We start from the raw sequence: 18955 nt of genomic DNA on the forward strand, positions 1-18955 counted from the left end.
GATGAGGGCTGTATTAGGAGGGCTGTCTGCTACATGGCAGCAAACAAAATGTGCATGGACCACAGGTGGGCTGACAAGGTGCATTGGGATGCCACTTGGGCACCAGTCTACCAACACTTGTCACAAGCAGCCCCACTATGCATTATTGTGAGCTAGGTCATAGGGATTTTTTGTCTTACTTTGTATCAATAGTGGGTTTGGAGTTTTGATAGTGAAGGTTAATTTTTTATGATTTTATTTTGTCTTTTGGTTAAATTCGATGAACATTTTACTAAATAACAGAACCCAAAACATGCATTGTACTGAAAAACAGAATGTGTTTTATTTAGCCTCATACTGAAACACAAAATGTGTTTTATTCAGAAAGCACACAGATCATTTGTACATGGTGGTGATGGAATGCTGCAGGTGTATTGAAAAGATTCACACATTACTTTCAATGAATCCATTGAGCCAATCAGCAGCCTTTCTGTGGCGTACACATTCTCCATGTGATGTAGATCTCATGTGTAGTTATAAAAATCATGTAGAAGAATTTAAAAAAAGGAGACACAATTCTTTAAAAAAAAACCCTCTATACAGTCCCGGCCAGTATTAAGTGACATTATTTCTATGCCATCGTCTCTTTCCTGATTATTCTCCTCTGGTGACACGTCAGCATACTCGTGAATGTCGATCGCGCCTTGACCTTTGACTTCTTTTTTAGTCTTTTTGGATTTTTTAGTGATATTCCGAGCTCCTCCATTATGGCATTGAAAGAAAGACACTGTGGGTAGAAGAAGAAAACATGCGTTTAACAAGTATTTCTTGCAACAATAAGTTATACAATGTAGGATTTGTGAGCTGAATTACTCATTGGCTTTGGGAATCTCTGACATCTTCCCATTGTCGTTCCAATATCTGCCCTATCCAACACAAAGCTTTTCTATCTCCTCCGCTTTCTCCTCTAATCTGATATTCAGGAACAGTACCAATAACCCTAATTATTTGGGATAAAGCAGATCTGACACAGAAATGGGCTTGATTTCATTAAAAGTTCCTTCAAAGCACTCCCAATGTCCTCATATCTGGTGGTAGGGTTTTGTCAACACTACTACACCCCCGCTGGATCTCCAGCAGAGACAACGGGCAGGAGTTAGTGTAGTGCATACAAGATATGATGGCCAAGTACCCCACTCTACATAATTCCCTTCTTGGCATATCCTATGATATGGAGCTCCTTGGATAACGTTCTGGGGGGTAAGATGTAAAATAAACTATTAACATAGTCTGATTCACCTCTGCATCTATAAGCATAATAAATAAATTCATTTTTAACATTCACAAACACAGGGACTGTATTTTCTGTGGGAGCATGTAGGGGACAGCCTACAATGTAAACATAAAGCATGCATTTTAATGGGAACCATTGAAATTAATCCCCTGCTATAATTTCCTTATTCAAAGCTCACAGTACATTAGTGTGGTGGTCAATGGGAAGAATGACTCCTACATTGCTGGCTAGTGGGAAGAATGTCATCCATACAGATAACCAAAATGATCACTGGTGTCACTTAAACCTGCGAGGCACAAATTGCTCAAGGAACCCCTAGCAACCTGTGGAGGAACCCTGGATCGGAAACACTGCTCAAAAGTGATCTATTGATATCTTTGAAAGTGAATAACTTCACATTAAAAGCAGCTCGTGAGGTCAGAGATGATTTAGATTTTTTTTGCCTAAAAGAAAACACAGAATATTTAGTGTGTGTATTTATTTATTTGTAGTCTGTGCAACCATAGCTTCTCCGCTAAAGAAGCTTATTTACAGGACCCACTAGCTGAAGCTCAGATTTGCATAATGATAAATGTTTAGAGCAATAATTTACTCCACCCACATCTCGGCCTTCTCTGTAAGGATCTGTACAAGGTATGAAAAAAGCTACAGCCTAAGGATGCATGGAGTGTATGTATTTTCCCACTTCCTTTGCAGGGTATCCTTGGGTAGACATTTTTAAAAATTAGTTTGAACAATCTAAAGCCCAACTCCAGATAATTTTTTAGGCAGTTATAGTACCAGGCTTTTGGAAATATGGTTCTGGTAAGCTTGATCTCCATATAAATTAGAAATAGAATTCAGATTGGGAATACCATCATTACAGGTAATAACCCCATACAGTTACTAGAATACAATAACATTCTATAGGCTACACAAATGGAAATAACAGGGGCGTGCAGGTCATTAGGAAATGGCATGCAAGAGCTGCTGTGCTCTCCCATTAAAATCTCATGCCAATTTGCCTAAAATAATTTAAGGTAAATAAAAGAAAGTTTCCAAAAATAAACACACTTGATTTTTCTTGCGTAAATAAGGAGGACAACATTTTAGATGGGCACTGAAACTGTAGCAGTAAGATTTTGACCCCTACTAATAGACAGGGAAGATGCACTTGGATCCACTAAACAATACAAAATGCCATTGGATGACTCAACCTGTCTGCAGCTGCCCAAAATGAAAATCTATGTTTTGTTTGGATGAATCCTTTACATTCTGGTTTCATTAAATGTATGGAGGGTTCACAACAGCAGCCAAGAAGCATTAATCATCTGTGACAAGTACACACTTGTCTTATTTTTTATGAAAGTGACAGAATAATACATATCTTGTAAAATGAGGAGTAATCACATGAAAGCCGGCAATGTAATCACCTAATGCTTTGCACTTCCGTTGTGCTGAGCAGATAACTGATGTGTGTTCTAAATGGTAAATACAGTTATTAATTGAATTACTATCTGTGATGTGGCTCTTTCCCAGCCATAATGGAAAATAAGTGTAACTAGTAAAAGGTTGTTTTTTTCTGTTAGTGGAGTGCGTATCTAACTTTTGCAATTGACATATTCACTGAACCTGTTGAACCTCTACCATGCTGTCCATATACAGAAAAAATGCAATAATAATAAGTCATGGGACAGCAATTGGACAAGGATTATTATTACACAGTATTTATATAGCACCATCATATTATGCAGTGCTGTACAAAGTCCATAATCATGTCACTAACTGTCTGTCAAAGGAGCTCACAATCTAATCTCCCTACCATAGTCATATGTCTATGACCTATACAGACATGGGGAGAACCTGCAAACTCCATGCAGATAGTGTCCTGGCTGGGATTTGAACCTGGGACCTAGTACTGCAAAGGCCAGAGTGCTAACCCGTGACCCACCATGCTGCCCAGCTTTAAAGAGCCTACGGGCATTTCTGGTTTCCAGTCATTTGACCTCTGCTTGACTTTTTGCGGCACAATTTCTTTTACAAAATATTTTATTAAACAAACTATATAAACAAAACAATAAAAAGTGTACAGCTATTCAAAAAATACAAAAAAAAAAAACGTTACAAACAAATCACACGGATCAATGAAAAAGTGTAAATCTGTTACTTCACAGCTATGAAGAGAGACATGTCATTAGCAATAGTACGATTACATAACTGCATAACAAAAATACAATTAAAAAATACCAAAGACAGAGTTAAGTTATACCTCATGATCTTCATGAGAAAGAAGAAAAAAGAAAAGAGAGAAAAGAGAGAAAAGAAAGAAAAAGAAAAAGAAAGAGAAAAAGAAAAAAAGGAAAAGAGAAGTCCTGCGATATGAGAAAAAAGAAGAAAAACATGTCTTTAAATATGGAGAAGAGAAAGAGTTGTAGGAGAAGGCTAATATTAGTCCAATCATGGTTGCCAGATAGTCAAAAATTTGTCGTGGGAATCATTAATAATAGCTGTAATTTTCTCATTGACCATAGTGCCGTGCATACGGTTTTTGACTTCCAAAAAAATGAAACCAGGTGTTTTCCAAGCACTCGCAATAGTTTGCTTAGTGGCCATAAACATATGTGTAATAAGGATAGAACCTTTTTTGTCAACATTAGGTAAAGGGACATGGAATAAAGAATGATGAGGATCTTTAGGTAAATTGATCCCCAGCACCGTGCTGATTATATGGTACACCTTTATCCTGAGATAAAGATTTTGGGGCAAAGCCACCAGATGTGGCCCATGGACAAGCTCAAGATAATTTGTCTCACAAATCGGTGAAAAATAAGCTCTAATTTTGCAATAAACAGCATGTATAGTTTCAACAACCATGGGTTTGAATGTACTGGGCTATTCTAAACACAAATTAAAGACAAAAAATGATGTTGCTCTGTAATCATCAATGCATAATGCAGATTTCTCCATGTCAGAGCCTCCAGAATGGTGAAAAGTGTGAAGCGTAGCCAGTGGCATCACCAAATCTTATTTCAGATCTCTTAAGAGTAGCAGTGGAAGGGTCGTAGTGCCTGTGATCAGGGATGCCTAGGCACACTCACATAGTAGGTAGCCCACTGCTATTTTTCAGGAAGAATCCTGTACATAAAGGTCATTTTTTTAGCTTGCTGCTTAGGTCCAAACAACATTTCTAGATTTTCATGATAAAAAAACAAATATTCACTTTATGCATTCAGTTCCACATAGGACTCAGTGTTGCACCCCATGTAGACAAAGCACAAAGCCTGCATCACACATCAATGATTTGGCTTAGTTTAACCTCTCTCTTACATCAGCTTAGGGAGACAAGATGTAAACTGTGTCACAAGCAATAGATCTGCACTGGGGGTATGGAAACCGGTTAACCATATCAATAATAAGCCAGGTCAGTCTAGATGTCACAGAGGATGCAAATAAATGGGGCCAGATCAAGTGTGGAATAATCAATTAGTGCCAGGCACAGAGCACCATTTCTGACCATTTGCAGCTCCTGGTAAATGGGTCACTTGGTAGTGCAGCTGGCTTTTTATTCAGGTGCTCGGATCAAAATTTATTCAGGGGAAGTTGACACGCCAAATAACTCGATTTCACAGACAACAAAGCTGAACCCTGTGAAGAACTGGAATATGATGCTGAAAGGGAAACACAGAAATATGACCCTGCAAGCATATTTAGTTTTCTGTTCATGTGTATTTCTATGCACTTGGTGACAAATGGGTAACTAAGAGCAAGGTAACCCACTAAACCTAATATTGTTAAGGCTGGTTTGTGATTCTGTTTAACCTTTTGTAATACTTCACAGTGAATTGGATGACACCACAACTCCTGTCACTATGCCCCGCAGATGCCCTGAAGTCAATGCATTCCCTTTCCAGCCAACCATATGATAAGCAAGGTTTCTACTCCTCCAGATATTCTTCCAGGGGTGAGAGTTTCTCAATGCAAAAGGTGGAGAGAAAATCTATGTCAATGAATACATTGTGACCATTAATGGTTTTCCAAATAACCACAGTCATCTGATCACCATGCTGCCTTCAAATCCCTTGTATGGCATACAGTTAGCTGAGTAATGGGTTTTGAGACATCCCAAACTGTAAAAACTATCTTTAGTAATCTTTAAAAAAAAATTATTCTGATTTATAGTTGTCAAAATCTCAGCAGTGGCATTTGATGTACAGAAAGAGTGAAGTAATTTCACCCACTTTCAGTCTATTTCCTCTGATTTAAAACAATGCATACTGAGATCCTTCTATAATTATAAAACGAGAGTTTCAAGCAAATGGTCTTCAAAAGTCCCAATTAAATGCTTTATATATAGAGAATCATTCTCTTGTTCTAAAAATATCAATTTAAAAAAGTTAAGCAAACTTTCAGCACTGTCATTTGTTCCTGTGATCACAGTGGGGTTGAAGAAAGGGACTTTGTTAGTGTGAACTCCAATTAACTAGTCTTTAGGAGGTTCTGCTTTTAATGTTCTCTGTTACTTAAAAGTCAAGCTTCTACAGCCTCATTAAAGATAAGTGCACCTGTATAGTGCCAGCAGCTATAAATGATCATTTCTATGCAGCAACTCTTTTCATTACATCCTGATAAAAACTCTGAGATGTATGTAAAAGAAGAAGAATCCAAACAAAGCAGCCACAGAGTCGCCCCTGCTGTGAACATCTCCTATGGCCTCTGCCATCCAACTTTGTACTAGCTATCAGAACTGCAAATATCAAAAACATCTATGGGAATGCTGAGCTGGCTTTTTTTCATGGAGAGATCAAACCAAGAGAGCAAAACAGGGTCATGCAAAGGGCGGGACATCTGATCAGCCAGGCCTTTCTTTCCTGGGTTTCTTCCAAAGGTTCCTGTGCATCCACTGAGCAAGTGGGTATTGATGTCTTTAGTAGATAGATATCTACTGTCTATAGTAGATGTAAACCATAGTTGAATGACATTTAGATTGCTTAAGGATCTGAAACAATTGCCATGCTTTATAACATATTTGTTTTTATAATCCTCCATGGGTTAGTGGTGGACATTGCCAACAATGGGCCTCTGTGCAGAACTGACATGGTGCTCCCGTTGAGGAGAATTTGGGACCCTGGGGCAGTAACCTTCCTATGTCTCTCCTATTTGTGGCAATTCAGTGCTGCTGATCTCCTTTATACATGCACTCCAAAAAAAGTATAATGCAGTTTCTCAGGGTGGGTTTCCTAATGGTGTGACCTATGACAGTGACCTATGTAATGGGTGTTGCAACAGTCTCCACTGGAAAAATGTTTACCAGAATGACAATACAGAAAAACAAATATGAAGCAGGATCAAAACATTGTCATTTTGTAATGGAAAGTACCTAAATAACAATTTCTATGGTAGGATCTTGGATTATTTTTTTTTTGGAAGCTGCAGATTTACAAATATTGAAAATGAGATAACATGTCATACTTTCTTTAATATATAAGGTTTGCTTTTGACGTACAAGTTCACCTTTTTTACAAGTTCCCTTTAGTCCTTCTACCTTGCCTCCTCAATACATTTTACCAGAGCTTTCATAACCCCTTCCATAGGTCTGTAATGGCCAACACTTATGGCTACACCCTGGATGGTAAAAATCCAATGCTGGGCTGCTTTTCCCTGTGTAATAACATCCTATAGACTTATATGAGACAAATTCATATTGCAGGATGATTTCACGTGTCGGGATGTTAGTGCGCGGGGGCAGGCGACTATGGACTAGGTTTTCACTAGTTGGGCTACAGACAGTACAAGGCAGTTTCCAAAGGAAGTAAGTACAAACCAGTTGGGGTATGACCCGGATAAATATATTGACCCTGATTTATGAAAGCTCTCCAAGGCTGGAGAGAATACACTTTTATCAGTGAAGCTGGGTGATCCAGCAAACCTGGAATGGATCTGGTCCAGGATTCAAAACATTTGTTAGCAAATAGCAAATGATTTTTCAAAATCCATTCCATGTTTTCTGAATCACCCAGTTCACTTCTGAAAGTGTATTCTCTCCAGCCTTGGAGAGCTTTCATAAATCAGGGCCATTGAGTGGTTCAGGTAAGGTGGATTTGGGGAATTTTGTAACAAAGTTGAACTTTTGCTTTAAATTAGGATTTTATTATTGTTTGCACTAAGCAAAAACTAATTGCGCACCAACATCCATGTCTCTCATAGAGATCATTTTTCAAGGTGGCATTGTCCCATTGTCCCTACCAGCCAATGATGTTTAACCTTTTAAAAAATAAATAAATCACCTTATTGTTTGCTATGAGCAACCATTCAAGTTTTGTTCTAGTTTTATAAATCAGCCTTCAATCTGTCTTCATCTAAGCATAACGCCAGGACTCCCAGGATCCATCATACATTTTAATGTTACTGGCAGCTGAAACATTCTCAGCAAATGAATATTTGTTTCCAGATGCTGATTTTGCACAAGTCACTTGTGTCTGGAAAACACGCACACTGAATTACAGTAATCCTGACTCTTCTCAGTTCAGAAACTATTCTCAAGAAGTTAAATTTCCAAGAAAATGATTCAAATTGCCCTGATTTCATTGCCGAGCGCCAGAACTTTTATATCCGCTGTAATTATGATTTAGGAGAATGTGCAGTATAACTTTTAGGAACGCTATCAATAATGAAAAGTAGGAAATACCCGAAACTAGACTTGAATTCAAAGTATATGTAAACCCAATCACTAAATTTAATATAAGATTTAAAATGTCATCTGGGAAGTAATTTTTAAAATCCACAGCTTTAAATCAAATGATCTGCTGGTCCTGCTATGAAAGTTCTTTTTAGGCACTTTTAAAGGGTGACAACATTCTATCCTGGCTTCCTAATCGTCCTCCTTTGCTATTGTCCTGGCACACAGGCTTCCTCTACAGTTGGCCATTTAAGCACACATTATAAGTATAATCCGCTGTTGTCACCACCAAGAAACCTAACCTGAGAAACATCCTTTGTAGGGTGCATGAAGGCAGGGAAGATGACAAAACTAAGACCCAGCAAAGGATAAAACATGGTGAAACATGTATTTAATAAATCAGATTACAGTCTGGCATAACAACTAATAAAAACCCTGTCTCCTAACTTCTTATTGCCCATATAGGTATTATACTTGCATTGTCCTAAAGCAGTATTTCCCAACCGGGGTTTTGTGGAGCTCAGGGGTTCCTCCAAAGGTCGCTAGGGGTTCCTTACGTTGCCTCTCCGGTTTAACTCTTTCTGGCTATCTGTAAGGGTGACATTCTTCTCATTAGCCAGCAATGTACGAAGCATTCTCTCCAATAACCAAGTGTGTACTGTGAACTGTGGATATAGTAATTATAGCAGGGATTCCCTGAAGACCTGAAGGTTATTTCAAGATTTCCCAATGTAGAACACTGAGCAATAAGCCTATGTGAGCATGCATACAGTAGGCTATACAAGAACCACCTACAATAATGGTTCATATAGTCCTTATGCATATAATGAGGTCGTGACTCACTGATATTCATGGTATAAGCTAAGTGGTTGGAAGAAACTACATTGGTGGTCAATATGTTAAGAAGTCAAAACAGATTTTGGGAGCAAAATAAAGAAAATTCTGCTAATAAGGTGAACCTATATAACAATAAATGAAAGCTGACAGTTTAATACTATTTTATTGTACTTGAAAGAATCCTTTTATCTGTACATAGTGTTTTTTTTAATTAAAAGTGGAACAAAACCTAAATTAGAAAAAACTGGCTGGTTCGTTATTGCGAACAGGCGTTGTCTTTTCTGCAATAAAATAAGGTTACCTGCCTGTTGTCAATTTTTTTTTCAATGTACACTGAGCTGCATATGTGCAACTCGGTAAATGAAGCTGGGTATCTTGACATCCCCCTGGGCTTCCAGGAATGAATGAACAAACTAAAATGAAATATTTTGGCCTGGCCATCCAGGATGACCAAAGAATTAGAACCAAGAAGAAGTCTGGGTGCAGTGCCAATGTCAGAGCAAGGACAGGTGACTCTAATTATAATATTGAGATAGGGCAGGTGAATGTATTTTTTTTGCATAAGGGAGGTAGCCTAGCCTGCTCGCAATTCTTTGTAATTTAAGTTTCATTTTGCTAAATAAAATCTTAAAAAGACTTAAACCCTGTTCCGTCCTATCCAAGACAGAACAAATAGTTTTCTATATACAGCAACTGAACATAGAGGGATATAAAAGTAATATAGAAAAAAATCAAATCAATTTATATTTCTTTAATGCTAAATCTTTGTGATTAGGGGGTTCTTTGGATTTCAGCAGTTATTTACTATGGAAATGTTCCATAAGGCTTGGCTTTAGAAAGTAATGTTTATCAAAGCATTGTATACATGCACCAGTCAGTTGACCATTAATTGCTTCTATAGTGCGCTATTCATCAAGTAGTGAGATAATTTATGAATAAATAGGCTGGCTCTTGCGGTGTAATTAGAGAGAAAATTGAGTCATTGCAGGGAATATAAAGTCAGTGGGGGATTAATGATATAAAGCACTGCGTAGTATTAGTCCTTGTTTTAATGGATTAATGGAACAGTTAATGGTAATTGGTTTTCATGATAGATATAATACCTGGATATGGATGTCTAGCAGCTGCTAAAGAGAGTGCACAACTATAAAGGAATTCATAACAAGCACTTGAAATGTATGGCCATCTAATCCAATGTCCATTCCCAGCATTAGAGAAGTAGGCCATGGTCAAAACATTTTAATGTTAGTAAGGGAAGGTTATCTTTTGCCACCGGTGTCCTGTTAAGGAAACCCCTCCGTCCCTACCTGTCTCAGAGCTGCAAGAAATAGGAAATCAACCAAAATTGAATGGAATTTTCTTCTTTTACGGGTGCTCCTATTGACAGATGTATTCTGAACTCTTGTCCTGGGTATAAGTCTAAAAATTGTGGCTTTGCCTTGATTTCCTTTTTAATGAAAGTGATCACCACGACAAAAAAAGGCGAATTTCTCTTTTATAAAACTTAACTAAGTCTTTAACTACCTTTGTATAACAATAACAAATGTTAGATCTCGAAAACAGGATTGTGGAATTAGAAATAAAAAATGAGATGTTTTTATTGATAGGCCCATTTGAAGTTAAAAAAGAACCACTTTGAGGATAATAGATTCTGACTCATCAATGACATTCCTTGCTAAACTCCTTCCTACTTCCTCCAAATCAATCTAAAATCAATGACTCAGAAAACACTGAAACTAAAGAACTAGAACTTCTCAGAAGATTATTTCTCCTAAAATAATTTTTCTTTAAAGTAAACACTACCTAAACCAGTCTTATAAAATCAGGCACATTCAGGATTCAGTATTGGCCATTGCTCAGTGTGCAATGCAAGCACCGTGGAAGCCATAAAACTGGGGCTTTAATAGGAATATCCTAAAAAAGCATTAACCTGCTTCTTCCTCATTTTTGCAGCTCCTACTTGTTCTTCATTATAGGAATTATAGGAGGTAAAATTTGACTGACCAGACCACAACCTTTATGGCTCCTAAAGTGTTTGTGGTACACTACAAAGAAATGTACTGTTAGCCCTGCAGGTCGTGCCGGCGCCGCTGCTCCTATTTGCAGGCACAGGCGCCGGGTCCTATCTTTCAGGTAGAGTAACACCGCTACCTGTGTTCCATGCCTGAGTTTCCTTCCTGGCGGAGATTTGCTCTGGTGTTTGAGCTGGCGTGGGTGTGTCTCTCGTAACACATACACGCCCTCTGTTTTCTACAGCCTATGGCTGGATCTCTGCAAATATTTAAAGGCACCTCCTACTACAGGAAGTTGCCTGAGCAATCTCAAGGTTTTACCCTGTGTAACTCCCAGTGCTAAGGTGTTTCCTCTGTTTGCTTTACTGTGTACCGGACCTTGTTTACTTACCCTTGGACTTTGCCTGTTTGCCGCCTGACCCTGATCTCGGATTACGTTTTTGGACCTTTGCCTGATTGCCGCCTGACCCTGACCTCGGATCTTGTTTCTGGACTCTGGTCTGATTGCCATCACCCTCTTGGCCACACAAGCCCCTCTGTGCTTGCACCAAGTACCCGGACCCCTCTGGTCAGCTGCCATTGACCTGGGAGTTGCTCTGTAGTGGCACCTGGCAGCTACCCTGCGGCCCAAGCCTATCCTCACCATCAGAGGCTCTAGTGAAGACCAGGTAGCGGCTTAGTTACGCCCCTCTGGAGCATACCCAGTCAGTGGCACAGTGGGTCCACACCCACGTGCATAACATGTACAGAGATTGGGGAATCTTACTTAGTAGTAGGTGTAAACCTATAATAGTGTAAAATAAAGTGAAAAAACAATTAAATTCAGTATTGTATTTGAACTCACTATTTTGAATTGCATGGCTTCTTGCAGTGTGATTATAGGGCTGAGCGATACTGGAAAGCACCAGAGTAGCTGAGACACTGGACATGTAAAAACATAAAGGCCAAGAAGTTGGAGAATACTGAGAATGGGTGAACAGGTGGGGTTGGGGTTTGAAGGGGAAATCTTAAAAGCATATTGGAAGCAGGTTACTAGGCAAATTTTGAGTAAATGTCTATTTTTGAGTAAATGCTGCACATTGAATGACCCGTGTAATTAGAGCCTCTTGGTTGTTGGAAACATGGCTGAATTGATTGGATATATTGATTTTTATTGGCTAAATGTTTTAGGGTAAGGACAAAGGTGGTCACCTATGTTTTTGATATTGAGGGGACAAATACACTTATTATTGATCTTTACCCACAGTTTAGGTTCCCACCCTTCCATCCCGTTTGTTCCTTTTTTCTTCCTAAATGTCATAGCTTTATTGCAAGTACTAGATATAATTTGCCAGTAACCAAAATATTGTCCAATATGCTTTCAGTGGGATTTGTTTGCCTGAATGGCCTACTAAACTTAGGGCCTTTCCATGCTTTTAGATTGGGGTATTCACAGCTCCGCCATGATGGACATTTTCAGTCAAGTTACAGTCTATGCTTCTCAACATCCAAGAACTTTTAGGCAAATTCTTCATTGTATCATTTTTAATTGTACTCCTACTCTTATCTACTGATGAAAGTTAAATGAATTATTAATGGAAGCCCTGCAGATGCTTAGCAGATGATAAACTGTCTCCTTATCTAGGAATAACACATTTGTGCTCTTTGAAAACAATATGTGTAAGCCTGAATTGCCCTTTTTATTACTTTTTTGTTATTGCAATTTACTTTATATAAAAACATGAATGATAATACAATAATGCTTTGTCCATAAGTGACCCATAAAGTGATTTAGAACTTCTGATCTCACTAGGTACATTGTGCTGAACAGACACTTTTTCTTCCACATACATGGAGCCCAGTGGGTTAGAATATGGATTTTGGTCTTATAAAACCCTGAATATGAAAAGTCTGCTTTAAATGCTTTGAAAGTTATGGGGGATTACTGCAGAAAAAACAGATTCTGGTTCAGTGCAGACAGAGGCCCACTTTTCTATCCAAGGGCTTATGGGTAAGGAACATTTCATCCTTTAATTCCACTGTAAATGTAGCTCAGGTCATGCAGTCCGTCATGAGGTGAGATTGGAAAGTAACAGTACTTATTAAAGAGACGCGAAAGGGAGAAATAAAAAGTGAAAGGTTACTGAAATGGAGCTGAATGTGCAGGGAAAGATCACTGAAGGGTGCACAGTCTTCTCTGCCAGTAAAAATTGCAATCACATAACATGTTTGATATATTAAACTGAATAAGTGGGACTTGTGCAGCTGATTTCATACAGGGGAGGGTGTCTAAACAAAATAAGGCAAATGTATGAAAGTCATACATTTAATATTAACATTTTCCCTGCACTTTTATCAGCTAAAAATATACAAAATGTCATGTGATGCTTCATTCATATCATTCCCTATGTACAAGTATCCTTAGGATATTTTGCCAACATATTAGAAGTTTGTGAGCACCTGACAATCATCCAAATATGAAGTTCTGCATTCTATTCCAAAATCATGGTCATTAATATGCAATCCACCACCTCCTCTTTATGGATATAATAGCTTCCACTCTATTGTCATTGAGAAGACTAGGTATAAATAGGTGAAATACCAAACCAAACTCATCAAATCAAGTGCACAGTATAAATGTTTGAACTGGAACAAAAGGCTTTCCCCAAACTGCTACTATAGGGTTCCAAAACCACATTTGTTTAATATGTCTTTGTTTGCTGTAGCAATAGCTGTATTCTTTACTGGAAATACGTAAACTCAATCAATTGAAAGGCTTTCCACATACATTTGGCCATATAGCCCATGTAACTATTTTCTGAAACTGGAAATCCCATCCCTTCTTCTGCAACAAAGAGGGGAGCCTGTTTCACCTCTTCTGATATGATCTACAAAACACCCTGGGAGTCTTTATATTGTGTTGATCTATATTACCCTATTGGCTCTCAAGCACGTATTTCTGTATAGAGCTGTCCAGCAATTCAGCACAGAAGTGGGTGCATTAGAAAGAGGAAAGATGAAAACTATTTGGGTGAAAGTTCTGGTTTTAGTAATTGGATTTAGTTCTACTTTAACTAATTGCAAAAGTAGAGGCCACTCATCTTGCTCATTTAGCAAGTCATATCATCATTCTACAATAAAGTGATACTCAGCTTTATTCACTAGAGGTCAAACTGATCCATGCAAAAACCCTGGGAGATGTTTTGATGGGGTTAAATGGTTGAAATATGTCCTGAAGCTACAGTTCAAACTGCCCTGTGCTTAGACTGCATCTTGCGGGCACTATTGTTGGGAGAACAAGAGCTAATGATTGTATGTGTTTTAGATTATACTTCATCCCACACACTTCTGTAGTTGTCTTTATCTGTTCCATTGTATCCTCTACTCTCATCCCTCCCAGCCATCTTTTCTTCCTCTGCTGATCTTTTCTCCTTTGTGTGATGTGACACTTATACCTCTTCTTTGATCTTTTGTTCCCCTGAGCTCAACCTTCATGCCTCCTGTACTATCATCATTTTACAAATATATTCTTTATACAAAAATGTTATCATTCAAAAAATGTGCACAGATTAATTTACTCAAAGATTATCAAAACCATTCTCAATTTCCCAAGGTCTTAAATGTTCCTTGCCATGTGTCTCCAGATTACTTTTTTGAAATCTGAACTGAAGGTAATGTGAACTAACAGGGCGGATGAAGGGAAACTCACCTTCAGCAAATTGCTGGGGTGACTCCTATGATATATGTTGCTTTTTTTGCTTAGTCTGTTGGAATAGAGCTGGCCTGAGCATTTGTTTTCATTTTTTTTAGATCTACAGATCCTCCCTAAGATCAGGGTATTGACTACTTCTGCATTCTTCTGTTAAAGGTTCCAGTGTGAAATATAGCCATAATAGGGTTAAATATATTTTACTTGGGCAGCCAGTCACTAATAAATTTGTCCAATGGTCTCTGCTAAGAATATGATAAATATTTAGTGTTCCTTGAGTTTGGGTCTCGGGTCTTGGCTTATATAACACCCTGGGCTAAATTGCTAGACAGATCCAAAGAAAGAGCATGGGGGAAGTTGCTGCTGCTGGACCCAGCAAAGGAGGACAAACTGTCCACATGGGAGGTATTGGTGATTGCAATCAGAGAGTATGATGTGTTGCCATTACGTAGAATAGTCCTTGACAGCTACAATTGGCTCAATGTACCAGGAACGGCCTGGCAAGAAAATATAGAAAGGCAAACACAAGTTCAACTAATCCCGAAGGTTTGGTGGTAGTGATCCACAGTCTGATATTGCTTTTCTTGTTTGGTGGGTATCCTACTCCCATCCAACCCTCTTTTTTAGATGAGTTTCAATTTAAAAGCAGAAGGCTCATGGTGGGGTTTCCTACAGTAATAATACTCTAGTGGGGACAACAACAGAATGGCAAAAGTGGACATTTTGAATCTCATAATACCATTTTACAGGATATCAGAACATGGATTTGGTGGTGAATATTAGGTTCCCTCTCCCATGTTTCCAACTGGGGAAGGGCTAGGAACATTTGGTCAGGGTGGAGTAAACACAACTGACATTTGCTTAAAATGTATGGCTTATTGTGGTTAAACAAAGTGATTTAACTATAGTACTATAGTAATTGGTGGCCATGGTCAACGGTGATGTCAAACTGATAAGCTGAAATATTTTTATTTAATTGTAAGTCATACTTGGCAAAAAAGGACATGAACACCTAAACCTTTTGCTTCCACTGTAAATAGTATAATAGTATGGCATCAATGAAATGTAAACAAAATTATTTTTTACAAAAAATGCTGTTCAGCCCCAAAATTTAGCCCCACACATGTGTCCTGGGCTCATCTTTTTCCTTAGTGAAATTTGGAATAAAGAGTAAAGGGAGGGTTATTAAAACCCAGTCCCCTTGTAATAGGAATACACTAATATTACAAAATATTACAACAAACTAATTCAAAATAATGAATATTAGGATATTAAAAAAGTTAATGCCTTCCCCAACACACAACACATGCATGCTATAGTGAAAGGGCCGATTCTAGGCGCTTATTTATATTCGTTTTAAATTGATGGTTTTAAAGTTTTACCTACAAAAAACTTGATAACAACTTACTAAATTTGGCTACATTTTTTATACTTTAAAGCAAGTTGTGTGTGTTGGCACATTCTAATCCCACTTAATGCTTCCGTCTTTACTGGAGAGAAGCTGTAAATTGATCTCACGTACATAAGGCCAACAGAGAATTTTTTGGGGACATGGTCTGTTCCAGAGGTAGTCGTAAGAATGGCAAATTGACCTGGGTAGAGTAAGTAAGCCTAACATGGAATGTAAATGGTCTACCTGTCTTATGTGAAAAACCAATAGGTAATCCAAGTCTTGATTTTGTTATCTACACCCAGTAAAGTACAGATATATGATGGATGCACTGTATTCTTCATTTATTCTCCAGACCTTAACTCTAAGAACTAATAAAAATACAAAATCCAACAATTACAAATGAACCTTTACAGGTCAACACAACCTTTCCACTTGTTTTTAAAATTGATCTACTTTAAGGTCTTTTATTCTGAACAGAGAACTGATATGAGAAAAAATGACCTCTGCCCTTGCAGTAAACTGGGAAACAACAAAATGCCGCATGAATGGAGAAAACCTATTTTGGAGAAAAAGACTTTCTGGAGTAACTAATCTTGTTTTCTGTTTCTAGAGAAAGGACCAGTATGTAATAAATATATTCTTTTTCAAAGGTTATCCTACGTTTTACAGTCATGTGAAAAAGTATGAAATTTGAACAAACATTAGGTCTTTGTTGAAACAATGCCTATGAAAGGGACATACTTTAAACAAATTATATAAAATCGACATGATGGTAATTCTAATTTTATCATGTGGAAATGTATGTGCATTCTGACATTCACCACCATTTCAAATCCATATGTATAGATTTAGGTGTTTCAGATTACATGACAGTGATTAAATAGTGTTTCTACACCTTTTTAACATGAGTGAACCCTTCACATAACTTTCAGGGACCCCCTGCTATAATCACTATAACCACAAATCATTAGTGTGGTGGTCAGTAGGAAAAATATATTTTACATTAGTGGCCAATGGGAAAGCTGCCACCCTACCAATAGCCAAAAAGATCAAGGAATCCTTAGCAATCTCTGGAGGATCCCTAGGGTTCTACAGAAACCAATGTAGTTGAGAAACACTGGATTAGAACCTTCTTGGAGACTATGCACAAGAACCTCTGTTACGCCTCGGATATCTTGGGTCTCTTTGATAATGATGTGTGTGGTGTCATCATGCCAAGATAAAAAATTCTCATTGTGACCCTTAAAACATTATGGATGACTATAAAGTAAGTCTGGGAGTTGATTTTAAGAACAAAATATTTGAAATTATTCACTCAACTGTAACATCCACAAATTGCTTAGATTATAAAGACTGCTAATATAGCCAGGAGTGGTTAACCCAGCAAACTTAACCGAGTGAGAAATTACGAATGCCATATTTCAAGGGATCTGCAGGTAGTTCTTGCAACAGTTTATGTCAAAGTGCAAGCATTTACATTCAGAAGGAGATTGGACCAATTTAACCCGAATAGAATGCATGTCAGAAAAAGCCTTTGCTATGGAAAAGGGACAAAAGAGCAAGCAAAATGATGGATTAGTTGTGGTCTCGGGTTTGTTTTAATGATTCAGGGCATTAGCCAGTTCAAGTTATCCAGTCAACTATAAATTTTGTACAACATATCGAAGCGAGATTGATAAGAGTGTGTGAGGTCATCTGTCCATAGGTTAAACCAAAAATAGATTTTAGTTTCAATACAATACTATCTTAAAAACTGTCTTAAAAAGCAATTCCACAAGAAAAAGGTTCAAAAGGAACATAGAGGGTTATGAACTGGCCAAGTCAAAGCTCTGATTTGAATCACATTGAAATGTTACAGGGGATTTGAAACAGCCAGATCACAAATTAAATTCTATGAACATTTACAACAGTGGAAATTATTCATGTAGAAGTTGTATTTCACTTCTCACGTTAGGGAAGGTGAATGGATGGCAATTGTGCGAAAAACCCTCAAGGAGTAATTTCTGCTGAAAGGGGCTTTACCGGTTTCTCCGGCCTATTAATAGTGTTGTTAAAGAAGGCTTTTTTATTGTGTTTTAAATCATACAAATGCCTCCTTCATCTAGCCTAAAAGCTTCCAGGGCTGCTTTGGTAGCAGTTTGGTTGACATATGACATTACAGATGGTGTAATGTGGTTGTGATCTGGTTTTTAGCGCAACCACCATTGTTCACTGGTACCTTTAGGTACCTCCTCCTATTTACTAACAAATGATCAATTGGGTGTATAGGTATGCTCCTGTTGGTATGGGTATTAAGTTGGCATGACTTCTGACTTTCCTGGTTTATATTATTATTTCATGTTTAAAAGATATGGAAGCCTTGTATTTCAACATTATAGTGTATTCTCAATGGACACCCTTGAATTTTTGGCTCATGTGAAACCCTGAGTCAGTCTGCAACACCAAGAAGGCAGATGTAATGTAATGTAAGATCGAACTCTATCCCTATGAGCTGTTCAGGACCATTGACACACCTTTTACGTATATTATACGGTGTGAATAGAGGGTTGTGTTCTTATTCCTCGCTCCTCCCGCAGTAATTTGCCACAGTCTAATTCCGTAGACAGGGTAGTCCCCGAAGTGGAGTTTGACGGGTGGGTTGGTTTACATTGCAGACCGTAAAAGAAACAAAAGGCCTTGGCATGCAGAAAGGGATGAGAAGAAACATGCATAAATTAATAATAATATGACAATGACAATAAAAGCACAATGAAAATAATAGTATGGCAAACTCAATGGAAACAATAGAAAAACAATTCAAAACATAACAATAAATGCAAATAAAAGACAAAAACAAAATGACGTTGAATTTAATGCTGAATGGATGTTTGAGATATCCTTTAATATAAAAAGATGATACTCAAATTCTATTAAAGAAAAAAGATCCCTATTTAGAAACACTATCAGATTTTAATGCTTAGTAGACAAGAAAAGGCAAATTTGCTACAAGGCAAGGTTGCTATAAGAGTTAAAATAAAAAAATTAGGAACTAATACTAGCAATCAGAGCTTTTGAACAAGGCACGGAGAAGTTTGCGGACAATATTATCTCATGATAG

General features: G+C 37.8%; 1 protein-coding gene across 4 annotated transcripts in view; it reads right to left on the reverse strand.

Moving 5' to 3' along the window:
- Positions 1-297: 297 nt before the first annotated feature.
- Positions 298-18955, reverse strand: part of GRIK1 (glutamate ionotropic receptor kainate type subunit 1) — a 228898-nt gene continuing 210240 nt past the window's right edge. For 2 of the 4 annotated variants that reach the window (XM_072398115.1, XM_072398102.1), the window contains 2 exons: positions 18372-18533; positions 629-766 (listed from right to left, as the gene is read on the reverse strand). In XM_072398115.1, coding sequence (XP_072254216.1) covers positions 18384-18533 — 150 coding nt within the window. In that variant the 3' untranslated portion in view covers positions 629-766; positions 18372-18383. Of the gene's footprint in view, positions 767-18371; positions 18534-18955 lie in introns of all 4 variants that reach the window. The other 2 variants (XM_072398109.1, XM_072398097.1) reach the window with 1 other exon arrangement.

The sequence above is a fragment of the Pyxicephalus adspersus genome, chromosome 1 (genome assembly GCF_032062135.1).
Source record: "Pyxicephalus adspersus chromosome 1, UCB_Pads_2.0, whole genome shotgun sequence".
In the NCBI taxonomy this organism is placed as follows: Eukaryota; Metazoa; Chordata; class Amphibia; order Anura; family Pyxicephalidae; genus Pyxicephalus; species Pyxicephalus adspersus.